The 13,703-nt window shown below is 31.3% G+C and overlaps 2 protein-coding genes across 5 annotated transcripts; both read right to left on the bottom strand.

Annotated features, from left to right (window-relative positions):
• Window positions 1-872: 872 nt before the first annotated feature.
• On the bottom strand, window positions 873-7,393 carry LOC106769407. Of its 3 annotated transcripts, none has more exons than XM_022784334.1 (11): window positions 7,195-7,393; window positions 7,007-7,085; window positions 6,789-6,916; window positions 6,521-6,660; window positions 6,339-6,407; window positions 5,991-6,129; window positions 5,631-5,693; window positions 5,511-5,554; window positions 5,146-5,247; window positions 5,013-5,065; window positions 873-1,116 (listed from the first exon to the last, which is right to left on the bottom strand). In XM_022784334.1, exons 1-9 carry the CDS (start codon window positions 7,283-7,285, stop codon window positions 5,161-5,163), a joined length of 840 nt encoding a protein of 279 aa, XP_022640055.1. In that variant the 5' UTR covers window positions 7,286-7,393; the 3' UTR covers window positions 873-1,116; window positions 5,013-5,065; window positions 5,146-5,160. The 3 variants fall into 3 exon arrangements, with proteins under 3 accessions (XP_022640055.1, XP_014510502.1, XP_014510503.1); XM_014655016.2 differs by having other exon boundaries at window positions 873-1,106; XM_014655017.2 differs by lacking the exon at window positions 873-1,116 and adding an exon at window positions 4,447-4,695.
• Window positions 7,394-7,913: 520 nt separating this feature from the next.
• LOC106766842 (general transcription factor IIE subunit 2) lies at window positions 7,914-11,319 on the bottom strand. Of its 2 annotated transcripts, none has more exons than XM_014651607.2 (5): window positions 11,211-11,319; window positions 10,687-10,920; window positions 9,859-9,990; window positions 9,629-9,745; window positions 7,914-8,472 (listed from the first exon to the last, which is right to left on the bottom strand). In XM_014651607.2, the coding sequence occupies exons 2-5, from the start codon at window positions 10,918-10,920 to the stop codon at window positions 8,131-8,133; spliced, it is 825 nt and encodes a 274-aa protein (XP_014507093.1). In that variant the 5' UTR covers window positions 11,211-11,319; the 3' UTR covers window positions 7,914-8,130. The 2 variants fall into 2 exon arrangements, with proteins under 2 accessions (XP_014507093.1, XP_014507094.1); XM_014651608.2 differs by lacking the exon at window positions 11,211-11,319 and adding an exon at window positions 11,067-11,204.
• Window positions 11,320-13,703: the final 2,384 nt, after the last annotated feature.

The following is a 13,703-nucleotide window of genomic DNA, read 5'->3' as shown; positions in this document are numbered from 1 at the left end:
AAAAATAATTTCAATTATGTAATTTAGAATGTATTTTTTGGATTGTATAATTTAAAAATACATATTAAATTACATAACATTAAAAATGCATTGAAAAAAGAGTTGAATTGTGTACTCTAGAATATAATTTTTTTTTCATTATTGAATGTGTAATTTGAAGTCTTTTCAATAAAATTTATCGAATAATATTTTTGACATTTTTCACATCTATAAAAGTACATGAAAAAACTATAAAGACAAAGAAAACCAAGGACCTCATAAAGTGACTAGTTTGGAACAGAATGGAACAGAGTTCTGCGCATAAAACTATAAACATTGATGAAAAAGAAGAATTTAATGGGCATGTACGTCGATGTAAAACATGGTAAATCAGAAATCGTATTTTATGAAAGTAAACGAACTTGAACTTATAATGTGTTTGGATGATACTTCAAAATTTTCGTTATTAGTGCATGTGATTTATTCTAATAGTTTTTCATACTAAGACTTAAAATTCTAATAACATTATAAACTACATGTTTCACCAATCCTAGAATGATTTGTACATGACAGGAAAATTCTTCAGCAGAACATTATTAACATTTCCATTCTTGTTAGTTTAATTTACTATGTAAACTTACAGCTGACTAGAATTAAATCTTTTTACGTCGTGTGCAGTGTTATATTATAAACTTGAATCCAGCAAGATAACTGTATCGTTTACTCTTTTACACTTAATCCAGTGTCTTTCTTAATTTGGCGTATCTTCAAGTTTTTGCATTAAACCAATATTTTCCTTAATTGTTTATTGAATAAGCATCTTTTTGATATTTGGTAGTTTGATACCTTGCCAGGGTGTGTAGTAGTTTTGTTCAAAATAGAGATTGTCAACATCAACAACAGAAAAAGAATGTTAAATTATCTGTTTTTGACGTTTGTCCTGCATCCCCACAAGTACTATTATGGGACCATTATATTGTTCCACACGAAATCACCTTGACCTAAATAACCGTGGCCATATTAAACGGATCCTGGGTCCACCTTGTTAATCAGGAGTCAAATTGGTATCCTCTTAGGATGCAACAAGAGACATGTAACAGCACAGCATAATCACAATCAAACTCCACCTGCAAGAAACTAAAAACCCTGAGATGTGATCATGGTGATTGAGGAAAAGTTAACAGTAATCAAGAAGAATCAAATGGCCTTTGGTACAAATTGAGTATTTAAGTCATAAATCAGGATAATTAAGCAAGATAATCAAGCTGCCTGTTTATTCAGTACCAACCTAATGCAAGTGCCTGCTTGCTTTTCAATTAACCCAGAAAATGAGTTCTTCAACTTGGGTCAATTGAAGTCTGAACAGGCAAAACTTGAACATTTATGTGTGTAACTACTAAGATACATCATCATTCGTATTGACCTTTAAACTTGAACATATATGTGTGCAACGTCTAAGTCCTACCGTCGGTGCATGTTTATACTTGTACACCCATCAAAGAGACAGATGATTGAGAATGACCCTAGTTTTATTTATTTATCTGTTTAATGCACAATGAAATTCTAGCCCCAATAAGTTTAGTCAATTAGAACAGGCGCCAAACGGGCCCTCATTCATGTGGTTTTATCCACGACCTTCTGTGCAAAACAGTTGCTACACTCATAAACATTAACTTATGACACAACCCATTTATCTCTTTCATTGACACGAAGGTAGCCAACTTCACAAGTAATGAGGCTCCAAAGAATACCTACTAGATATAACAGATGAGGATAAAAAGACTGAGACAAGGAATTCAACAGTTCGCTCATAATTGAGACCACGAAATGACTTGGAAGGGCAAGAGCAAGCAGACAGCTGCTTTTGCATCAGTACCATGATTTTGGTATTGACTGAATGAGGTAACTGAGGAAACCAATCGAAGGGCCACGAATTAAAAAATATTTAAATATCGCATCAGATTACCAATAAGACTATATTAGTGGGCAGGGCAGACGAGGAAAGACAAAATTTAAATCGGAAAATAGGCACCAACACTACTTGTCATTCTGATCCAAGGACAGGGTGTATATGAAAGCATGCATAAGTCTTCTCAATTATTATCACACGATTAAATTATCAAAGCATAATACAAACCCAATTGATAGAAAAGTCAACGGTCTCATCCTTTTTCTAAGCAGTATTTTTATTTGGCACTCCACCAGAGTAAAAGGACCAAAGAGGACTCCTGCTTTCTTGAACAATAATTTAAAAGTGCATCTTTTATTCATCATGAGTTCAAGTTTAATGCAGTAATATCTAATTATATCCTCCCGGCTATTATCAAAGTTATTTGAATCATCAGAGTGAAATTCCAACAAAACGACCTGAATCAAAATAAGTGAACACCAGCAACTGTGCCTAAACAAGAACAACTGCTTAATCCTCATTCTGTTTCGTCATCTAGTCAAGCCAATGGTCGACAGCAAATCTATTTATGATCAGTGGGCAGTTCGGCCATTTCACTGATATTAATTTAGTTTTGGCTCTATCTTCTCTAATTCTTCCCTGACCTCGTATAAAGGGACAACAAAATGTCCCGCATAAGGGAATAAACTAAATTCAGCCTTTCTCTTTATTACTGTGTTAGTTAGTATTTTTAAGTTTCTCACAACTCGCAAGACTGCAGTGATGGCAGTTCAATATTCAAGGCTCTCACTTCTGATCTTAATGACTATACTGATGCTTAGCCAGCTCTCAAGTTGCTGCAAGGCCGGCAGATGGATGAGTAAGGAAATCAAGCAAAAAGAAAAAAGCACCTCTTCTCAACGGCTATCAATCTCATGGCATCTCTATACAAAGACACAACAGGGACCTAGCACAGAAAAGGTCCACCCAATTTATGGAGTTTCTCTACGAGATGTTCCAGGGGGTCCAAACCCCCTTCATAACTGATCAACTATCTATCACTCTGCTGCTTGTCAAGTTATACAAGTTTTTGCAGGCTTCTGGTGTAAAACATTTTAGTTTCCCATTAAACATGTAGAATGAATAGTTCGTGAGGATCATCGTCCATGTCTTCTAAAGACAGAAATTGTACTTTGATTCAATGGAACAATAATGAAATATGCAGACATTTACCCGAAGAATAAAGTTTGTTCTTGAAAATTTGCAAACAAAATTTATGTTTAAGAACTTTATGACCTGCGTAATTCTCGGGTTGGGTATCTGAATAATTTATACTAGAAGGTATGGTAAAAGGAACTTCTGACTAAAATGTGAGCAATGAAAGAAAGAGAAATAATAAGGTGACTGTAAAAGGGATGATGACTAGATCTCATTTTTCTTTCATGCTTGATATTTTATCAAAACTTAGATTTCAGTAATTTCCCTTAATTTCTTTCACTCACATGCTTGTAAATAATATTAAAAGAAGTCTCCGTAATAAGATTGTAGAACTTTGACAATAAAGGTTTCACATACACTGTCCATATGTGACAGAAGTAAAACTATTATATTTAATTATTTAGTCAACAGATAAAAGATCGTTGTTGTAAAAGTAATAAAATCCCAAAAACAAGTCAAATTCTAGTATGTCTACACATTACTTACCAAGTTGGCTTAATTATACCATTAGTGACAGGAATAATGGTGTAGATGTGATCCTTTTATCAAATTTAGGTAAACAATATTGGAGTAAGTTTGTTTGTGTTTTTAAACGGCTACAAGATAGATGATACTCTGATGTGGGAAATGTGATTAATGCCTGTTATACCTACATATTACAGAATTATCAAAAACTTTGTTTTGATAAAATATTAAGGTAACCTAAATATTAATTAGCAGTAGATTATTTAACTTCTTAAGCATATTACTACACATTGATATTCTTTTTGTAGAAAAAAAAAAGGAAGAATTCAAAAAATTAAAAGTAAAGCTTTTGAAAGATAAAGTCAAACTCACAGAGGAAACAAATTAAGTTTTCAAAGTCATCCTTAAGTGTTAGCATTCTAAAGCTCAATCTGAACAACTCTGGCACTGAGAGCAAGCAAGCAAGCCTGAGCGTGAGATTTCCTGAGTTTGAGTGTAGAAGTCCAGATTACAACCCAAATTCTCATTCCTTTTAAGCTCAACATGGAGAAATGCAAGAGTGTGGTGTTCAGTGAAATCCAACCCAACATTTTCATATTTTTTGCTGGAGCCTCGCTAATACTTGTCTTTATTATTTTAGCTCTTAGTGACTCTTGAAAAGTCATTAATCTCTTTAATAACAACCTTTAACAAATGAATTAGTCTAGGTAGTCAGAAATTGTAAATTTTGCTTATTATTGAGCAAGTCTGCTAACAAAAGGATACTAGAACTTTTCATTTTAGTGCTTATTAGATTTCATGTGATTGCCAAGGTTGTAACAAAATGATAAGTGCTAAAAGTGAAAGTAACAGTGGGTAGACATACATGAATACTGGCTTAATCTCGCTAGATGAGATTGACTACACGGATTACACAATATTATTAGCTCCGTTGAAAACCAAACCTTGTCAACAATAATGAAAAAAATTGAAATCGAAAAGTTAATACCATATAGTTATAAATTGATAAAAAAGGACATCTTTTAGTGCGGTTGCAGGCGAAAAATTAAGCATCTCCTGAATAGACTCTTATCTCAAGATCACCCATCCAAGTCCTCTCCTCACAGGGAGGTTCATTACTGTTGTCTTTGACCATTGTGGTTGAACTGATAGATAGCTATTAGTTTAGCATATGTCCATAAATCAGTATTGAAAAATTATGCAACACTTTTTTACCGGAGAAAAAGATGCACTATGTAGGGCTAATTTTGACATTAACTTAGAGCAATGTTTTACCAAAGTAATTTAAAGATGGAAGGTACAGGAAAAATGTACAATTTTACATGCAAATGTATAAATAAACAAAAACTGAGGCAATTATGTTTCAGAATGTCACAGATCACAAAAACAAGTGGTCACTTATACTATTGTACTCAATTCATGGCAAAGAAACAAAGACAAAATAAAAAAAGCAGGAAATAACCTTCTTCTTTGTTTCTAAAAAGAGGAAACCAAGCCGCATCTCTTGTTGACAACCTGCAAACATTTGGCATAAAATATGTGAAATATGTATCTCCCTTCCACATAAGCCAAGTGAGTGAATTGTACGAACTTACCATAAAACATCCTCACTACATAATTTCAGTTCCCACAGGATCAACAGAAAAATGAAGAGACAAAGATTTGTGAGCAATAGGCTGGAACTTAGAATGCCATACCTGTTTTTCAATTCAAAGATAACTTAGAACCTTCTTGTACATGTTCCCAAGATATGGTTGTAGTGGTAATAGTTTAGTTTTGTAAAGATACTTATATCATGAAGTTATATGAAAATTTGCTCATTACAAGTTTATCTTAATAAGTCGATGAGATGAAATTATAATCGCCAATAAAATACAATACACACTACTTTAGACCAAAATTTGTAAGAAAAATAACAGCCAAAATTCAATTGTGCAAGAAACAATAAAAGGTTTCTTACATTTTTGTACTCTTTGCTGTTTATAAATATCTCAAATGCCTCAACTGCAAAAGAAATACCATCATCAACGAGTACCAGTGAAAGGAAATCAGATGCTAAAGATAATGAGACTTAGATTACCTGATCGAAATCGTATGACAACCCCGTGAGTATACTCCTTAGAGCTTGGACTAAAATTCAAACCTGGGAATATAGTAATGACCCATTTAGGCAGTTACAAAATAAAAGTGAAAAGGATATTCTTCATACTATTTTACAAAGTGCAACCTACTGCACTCCCACCAAGTGAGGTCAAGCACACAGGTTGTTTTCAATATTTGAACCTGTGATCTCCTAGTTACTAGGCAGCAACCTTTCCATTGTACCAAAGGTCACCCTAACTTTCATACTATTCTTTTGTGAAAATTTTCAACGTTTGATGAGACAGCAGACCCAGAAAAATAAGGAAACAATTGTATAAGTGATGGTGGAACTGGATACCTTGAGTGAATTGGACTATCAAGGAAGGAGATTCCGACATCATCGATGCCAGAGAGGCCAATGCGTCCTCTGCCCGGTTACTCAGTGCAGACTCATTAAATGATATCAGAAGCAGAAACTCCACTCCATGGTTGAACTCCTGGCATATACATTGCAGGACGTGACATACGAAATGAGATATGAAGAAAAAAGTGACATCTAAATCTAAAATGTACAAGAACAAATATTGAGAGCATTGATGCATTTATGCCCGTTTTCTTTCAAAGTTTCTAATGTGAATAGAATTCGTGGCCCTAGCTTATGGCCAAATGAACATGTAATGAGCAAGTCTTCAATTTATAGTCCAACCTCTCCTTTGCGAAATATAGAAAGCATCTCATCATCCACTTCCGATTCAAAATCCACATTGACCAATCCCTGAAACAGAAATCAAATGAAAACCAAGTTAAACTGCTCACACGCAGAGGTTCACGCAGCAACAGCCGAAGAATAAAGAAACAGAGAATCGGTGTTTACATGTTGGTGCATACATGGCAGTAAGTCAGTACATGGTCCTTGAGAACCTTCAAGTAAAAGGGATTCTCATAAAACTTTTCAAGATTTTGCTTCTTCTGAAACCGCATAAACAGCGCATGCGTGTAACGCTCTGGATTTGGAGCAGAAACGCGCCCTAAAGAATCAACAAGGTCAATGGCAACAAAAGGAACTAACACTAGATTACATGTAGGGGAATTAATTTAAAGCACCGGTAGATAAAGGTAAGTAATTAGGGAATGCATATGATGTAGGCCGCTCCACCTAATGAAATTGCAACAACACCAGCCATCTGGTACTGCGTAGTGTACAAGTAATCGAGCATGTCGTTCTCTTCCTCTTCTGATAAATCTTGCTTTGCTTTGAGCAGACAAACGTGTTCCACGATTTTTCTACAAGAAATTGAAACAGTCATATTCATATCAAGAGGAGAAAATCCAAGAGACGAAAATTGGAAGTGCAACAATGGATAGAACAGATACCTTTTCCTCTCAGAACCTAGGTTGGAGCTTCGGCGGTCCGACCCACAAAGAACCGTTATCCTCTGATTCTTTCGCGCAGCTGGAAGGGAAATTCGAATTGACGTGAAAACGAAGATTTTACGTTAAAGAAAATGTAGATGAATGAATTTGGATAAGGATTTGAGAGTTGAAGGAGTAAACTGACAGACCGTGAAAAGATAGAGGGGCTTGGGGGAACCGATGAGGGACAGAAATAGAAATACAAGAGCAATAGCTTGAGCATTGCATCGCCAAACCCATTTTCTGCAGCTTTGCGCTTCTCTTCTCCGATGAAAGCGAGACTGAGTTTTATTTTATCACAAAAGCAACAAATTTGCTGAAAAAAAAAAAATGGGTGGACTGGGAAAAACCAACTCCTTTCATTTAAATACCACGCAAAATTGGCGCCTTACATTTTAAGTGACCTACACTTACATTACAGCTGTCACTCCACGCACATTTATTATTCACTACTACATATTTAAGATATTTTAAAATTACTTTTGATCCAAAATTTTGAAAATTAGTTTATGAATTTTTATACATTTTTTTATCTCATTAAATATTTCTCAAACACGAGCCTTCTACTGATATAACACACTTTACAGACATTATTATCATTGTACGTAAAACCTTTCAAGATCAATAAAAATATTCCCTTTTATGGAACAATAACTTTCAATTACTTGTATACCAGACTAAATTACAATGACTTTAAATTTAATTACCCTCATAATTTAAATTTATATTTTAAATTGATTTTATTTTTAATCAAAATGAAATTTTTAAACACAATCTTTTATTTCGCTTGATGAAAGGAATTGAACTTTCGATCTCTACTAATTAATGTACAGAAAGTTACAATACTAAGAAAATTAATATAACACGGTTTAATATACAAGGATTCACAAATTATTACGAGTTGTTACAGATCACAACAGTCCATTAGCTGCAGCCTTGATGTATAAAATAAAAAATAAAAATTGTAAACAAATAAGACTAGGACAGAGCAGCAAGAACCTCCTGACTATTTCAGTCTACTAATCTAGTTTAGTCTGTCTGATACATTATCTATTTGAACTAATATAACACTAGTTGAGAGCTGATCAGGAATTGTTCAGGTTTTGAAAAAGCTCTGGAAGATGAGCATTGGTCAGCTTCGTTCTCTTGTTGATTTCACTCTTCTTCTTCTTAGGCTTGGGCTTGGAAGAAATGCCTTGAATTTGTGCTGCACTCCTCCTCTTTGCAGTGTTGGTGGCGGGCTTCATTCCATTCTTTTGAAGATCCTTCTCTATATCAATCATATCACGAGGCAATTCAATACTCCGGAAAAGCTGTTTTAGATCATCATCCACCTTAATCGGCAATTTGGGGTCGTTAGGGTAGGCAATGTCTTCCTGTGAATCAAAGTTGGACAGCAGCCAAATCTGCCCCGCAGCTTTCAAAGCCTAGAAACCGAAAACTCTATAAGGTCCTATTCCATGAGAAAAACATTTATTTGCATTATTTTTACTCTGCAATTTGTGCCAAAACATTAACTAGCACTACAAGTAAACTAACTGAAGTCATTTGAATCATGGTTATCAAACTCTCGAATTAATTCTTAAACTCTTATGAGTTTAAGTTTCCAGACATGGCTTCCGAGTTAACTCGAAAATAAACTCTTTTTTGCGTAAACTTGGTAAAATTAATTGTGAGATCGGTAGGATCGTGTAGAATCACGAGTTTGAAGCAATTCTACGAGCTTGAAAAAGGAGAAAAATTAAAAAAAACAAGATCATTTGGTCTTTTTTTATTATATATTTAATGAAATACATCAAAATTAATGATAATAATCCAAGTATTTATGTTTTACAATATTTATTTTTATGAACAATATATCTATAAATTTTATTTATTTAAAGTTATATAATTTTGTAGACTTATTTGAATTAAGATATTATTTATATAGTATTTTTCATCTGAAAACGAATTGAATTTACGAGCACGAGTTTACGTAAACTCGCGAGTTTGATAACCTTGATTTTAATTCAACTTCATCAAATGGCTGTATTCTTGTTTACGTATTTCAGCAACATTTAAACCTCAATAAGAAAATAGACAAAGGTAGGTCTTGGAAAGGAGGAAAGACCAAACAGATGCAGATAAGTGAAAGGAGGAAAATTTCAATGTACTTTCTTCTACTACTAGGCAGGATGCCCTTCAAATTGAACTCATGCAGTATGAACACTTGAAATTATGCCCGTTAATACAGCTCCAAAGTCCAACTCGAGTATGTGTATCAGGAAAGGCTGAACTGCCCTGAAACTAGCAGCACCTTAAGAGCAAGATTTTCTAATGACTGATTAATAAATTGTTTTGATTTCTTCGGTGCTAACCTAAATGCTATAGAGTAAATGTTAGGAGAAGGTGGCAAAAAATATTTTCAAAGCAGACCAATGTGTACTCATGTTTCTCCAAAAAAAAAACATTATGTAGACATGAGTCCAATGTAAAAGAAATTATTACATACATCTAGTCTAGGAACAAAACAACCAATGTCCCGGAAAATCAATGCAAAACAATGCTCAATGTTAGGGGGGGGCCTAATAAAAGTAATCTTACCTGCAAGTCTTCCATCACAGTGGGGTAAGCATCCTTTAAGTCAATAACAGCAAGGCCTTCAGGATACTTACGTATCAGTTGAAGAAGTTCTGTTTTGTCCTTAAGACCGTACTTTGACTATAGACCAAAAGCAATCGAAAAATGTAAAACGTGTTATTTCCTAAAGGACCGTCCACATAAATGAATGTTAAGAACTACAGATATATCATGTCGGTATGAATAAAAGTAACCTTGTAAGAGAATCGTTGGCCATCATAATTCACTTTCGGGTTTTTCCTAAGATTCTCAAAGACATCTTTGTTAGCCTTTATGTCAACATAACATGCCTGGTTTATCTGCTCCGGTGTTAAAGCTTGTCTTGTCTGTCGGCAAACACATGAAGATAAGAGTATGATAAAACAAATCAATCAATCACCATTTCAGATTCATTAGCCACAGATTAACTTCAAGAAGACTGAAACAAAAGCATGGTTATACATGTCGTGTGGATTTTTATGGTTATATTATACACATCCCGTAGACTATTACAGTAATAAAAAAATAAAAATCTACCCTAGGTGATTTAGGAACACAGTTTTGATTTTTGGAACTGAAATTTTATTTGGATAAATTTCTTAATGAACACCAGTAGATAGAAATTATAAGAAAAAGATAAAAATGGCCAATAAGTTAAATCAACTTGTATAGAAGTTTTCTCATTTAACTTCTCCAAAAGTTTATTTTACCTTCATGCATAAGATAATTTTTACTTATTGACTAGTAAATTTTAAATTTATCCAAGTAAGAGCTAAGTGTTAGTGTTTCTTGAGAAGCTTAATTGAACATGCCCGTTTTCTGAGAAGTTTTATCCAAACAATGCCCAGGTGTTTTCTGAGAAGTTTTATCCAAACAATGCCAAGTGTTTGTTGAAATATTTATCCAAAAATGACTTAAAATGCTGACAACCCAAAGCATGCAAGTGACAGATCTTAATTCTTCTACCATAAAAAAGTGAGAATAAAATTCAAACCCAATGAAACAAAAAGACCAATATAGTTGAAGGCAATTTGGATAGGTACCTCTAGAAGGAGATCAATAACACGCTTCATCTGAGCACCCACCGGGGCTTTACGTATGCTGTTAATATGCTGAAGCCTCTCCGTGTCGTTCGAAAACTTCACTGCAGGGGGCGCGTTTTTTCCATTGGCCGAGCCATGTGAGGCAGATTTTTGGCTTGCTGCAATGCTTGACAGCGTCGCTTGGCACTTCTCTTGCTGCTTCTTGAACTTGTCTAACCTGTCCTGCAAAGCCATCTGAAAAGCGAACACAAGAACACACAAGAACGATGATTAAGTTACTCCCTTTGAAATTCCCAGTACTGAAAGTGTAAAACTCGAGTTAAGTGTGCAAATTGAGGACAGAGAGGGGAAAATCTGGGATTTCGGAAGAAAAAACAAACCCTAATAACGAGAAAGTAATAACTTTCAGTGAGGGAAGTGAGAAGAACCCAGAGATTTTGGAAGATTAGTAAGTATTGAGTTTTGAATGCCCTAATCTTGCAGGGAAAGTCGATAAATTGTGAGAGAAAGAAAGAAAAGCTAACCGTGAATGGAAGCAAACGACTTTTTGCCGTTACTGACTGGGCTTTGTTTGGTTGGACTGGATTAGAGTCCGCACTGTCTAGAACTACCACATATACTTGTGGTGAATATGTTAAGAATAGCAATTTTCAGAAAATAGTTTCATTTTTTTTATTAAAACTAATGAGAATCACGTGCAATTTTCTGTCGAATTAGTTACCTACTATTTTTATATTAATATTTAATATTGATATTAATTTTAAGTTTATTATTATTATTATTATTATTATATTTATTTATACATGAGGTTTGTTAATTTAGGTAAAGATTTTTTTTAGTTGAAACATTTAATAGAATGTACCAAATTTTAAGTTAAAAAAAGTTTCCATTAAAAAAAATAACAGCAAAATTTAAGGAAATTTTAATAATTTTAAAATTTAATTTAAAATAAACAAAAATAAAAAATATTTAGTTATTATCTTTTATTATATATTTTTTTAAAGGTAATTATTTTTTAAAATAAAAAATAAAATAAAAAGTAGTTATTTTTTAAAATGAAAAATAAAATAAAAGATAATAACTATCCACATATAGACCAATCAGATGATAAATAAATTATTTTTTATTTTTTATTTTAAATTAAATTTTAAAATTATTAAAATATCTTGATTTAAAATTAGTTTTTTTTAACAGAAATCTTTTTAATAACCTAAAATTTGGTACAATTTACTAAAATGTACCAACTAAAAAGCTATACCTAATTTAAGCGTTTGTCCTTAAGTATTTATTGTAAGTAAATTTTTAGAATTATTTAACTGTTGATTTATCAATTTTTTTAAATTTAATCATTTTCTAAAATTAAAATATTTTTTTTAAATTAAAAAATTATTTTCACAACAGATATAAATTATCTATAAAAGATTTATAACAAATTATCGATATTTATTTTTATAACTATAAATATAATAATTTTATTACTTTTTGTTATAATAAAAAATAATATTTGTAATGCATGTGTTTTTCCTAGTACTATATCTTAAGGGATTTTTTTTTCACATTTGTCTTTTTTCAAATTTAATTACTTTTTCAATTAAAAAATTGTTTAAAACATTTTTTTTTCACTTTTATTTTTCAATTTTACACTTTAAATAATTTTTGAAATTAAAATAACTATTTTATAAATACTACCTTTTAAGTCACCCTTTGTTTAAATTAAATCATTTTTTTATTTGACCTTTTTTCAAACTTAAATAATAATTGTGTTTTTTATTTTATCATAAAAAAAATCAAGCCATAGTGCTTATATTTTCACTAATATATTATAACATTATTTTTTATTTTAGTGTAATTTATAATTATTTGGATGCAAAAAAGTAATGTAAATGTATAATTATTTTCATATATCTAATTAAAATTTTAGAAAATATTTTATAGGATTAAATATATTTTTAATATTCATTTATATGTATATAAACAAAATTCTAAAAACATATATTTCATAAATTGAAAATTAATTAAAATAAACTAAAAACAAAATAAAGATAAACAATAAAAAAAGTAATTGACAAATCCAATCCAATCCATTGTGTGTAGGACAAGTTGTCAATATCAATTAGACTAAAATGGATTAGACTAGTACGTTTTGCCACTTCTACATTAATTTATGAGAAAAGAAAAGAAGATATACATATTCTATAGAGTAATAGAAATAAATACTTATTTTAATTAAAAAATATATCTTTAGTTTTGCAATGCATACCTGAAAGACTACAGATACTATTTTATGTAAGAGTACTCTTTTTTTAATCAATTAACTCAAAGAGAGAAAAATAATACTTCATAATATACTTTTGTATTAGATTTTTCAGTGCTTACATTTATTTGTGATTTTACTTTTAAAAGTGTAAAAAATATTTTTGTGTTTAATTACTATTTTCTAATATAGTGTGTTATTTAGTAAAGGAGTGAAGAGAAAATAATCACTTTATATGAATTTCATATAAAAATTAGATAAAAAAATTAAAAAATAACTAATTTTAATTTTAACTTGACATATTATTAAAATTATAAATTATAATTTATATATTAGTTTTAAATTTAATTTAATCATACAAAATAATTTTATAAAATAAACTTACATTTATTTATTTTTTATGAATTCATTTTATATTTAATTAAGATCAAACTTCAAACACAAATTTTTAAATGTAAGAACTAAATTCAACAGAAAATAATAATACATGACACTCATAATCTATCAAATACTAGTATTATTTTACTACAAAGATTAACAAAATACTCTCTTTATTATTTTTTATACAAAATAATAATAATAAAAAGTATGATCAAATTTGAAAATTTCTATAATATTAGTAATAAAAGGAAAGAAGTGTAAATTTATTTATTTATGTGTAGTAAGAGAGTAAATAATACTGGAAAAGTTAACTTAGGTGAAGGAAAAAAATTGGTTGCCCATTCCAACTAAAATAAATGCAACAAGTTTTATTTATTAGATA

Source organism: Vigna radiata, chromosome 7 (assembly GCF_000741045.1).
Source record: "Vigna radiata var. radiata cultivar VC1973A chromosome 7, Vradiata_ver6, whole genome shotgun sequence".
In the NCBI taxonomy this organism is placed as follows: Eukaryota; Viridiplantae; Streptophyta; class Magnoliopsida; order Fabales; family Fabaceae; genus Vigna; species Vigna radiata.
The sequence above is the reverse complement of the archived record's forward strand: the minus strand, read 5'-3'. Positions and strand labels throughout refer to the sequence as shown.

What these genes read in the sequence shown, in the direction of transcription:
- LOC106769407 (XM_022784334.1), bottom strand. Translation starts at nt 7,285, where the DNA reads ATGGGTTTGGCGATGCAATGCTCAAGCTATTGCTCTTGTATTTCTATT. An exon ending in CTATATTTCGCAAAGGAGAG is followed by an intron (nt 6,130 to 6,338) that starts GTTGGACTATAA and finishes TGTATATGCCAG; the next exon opens with GAGTTCAACCATGGAGTGGA. An exon ending in GATAGTCCAATTCACTCAAG is followed by an intron (nt 5,694 to 5,990) that starts GTATCCAGTTCC and finishes CTATATTCCCAG; the next exon opens with GTTTGAATTTTAGTCCAAGC.
- LOC106766842 (XM_014651607.2), bottom strand. Translation starts at nt 10,920, where the DNA reads ATGGCTTTGCAGGACAGGTTAGACAAGTTCAAGAAGCAGCAAGAGAAG. An exon ending in TTATTGATCTCCTTCTAGAG is followed by an intron (nt 9,991 to 10,686) that starts GTACCTATCCAA and finishes GTTTGCCGACAG; the next exon opens with ACAAGACAAGCTTTAACACC. An exon ending in GCCAACGATTCTCTTACAAG is followed by an intron (nt 9,746 to 9,858) that starts GTTACTTTTATT and finishes TTTGGTCTATAG; the next exon opens with TCAAAGTACGGTCTTAAGGA.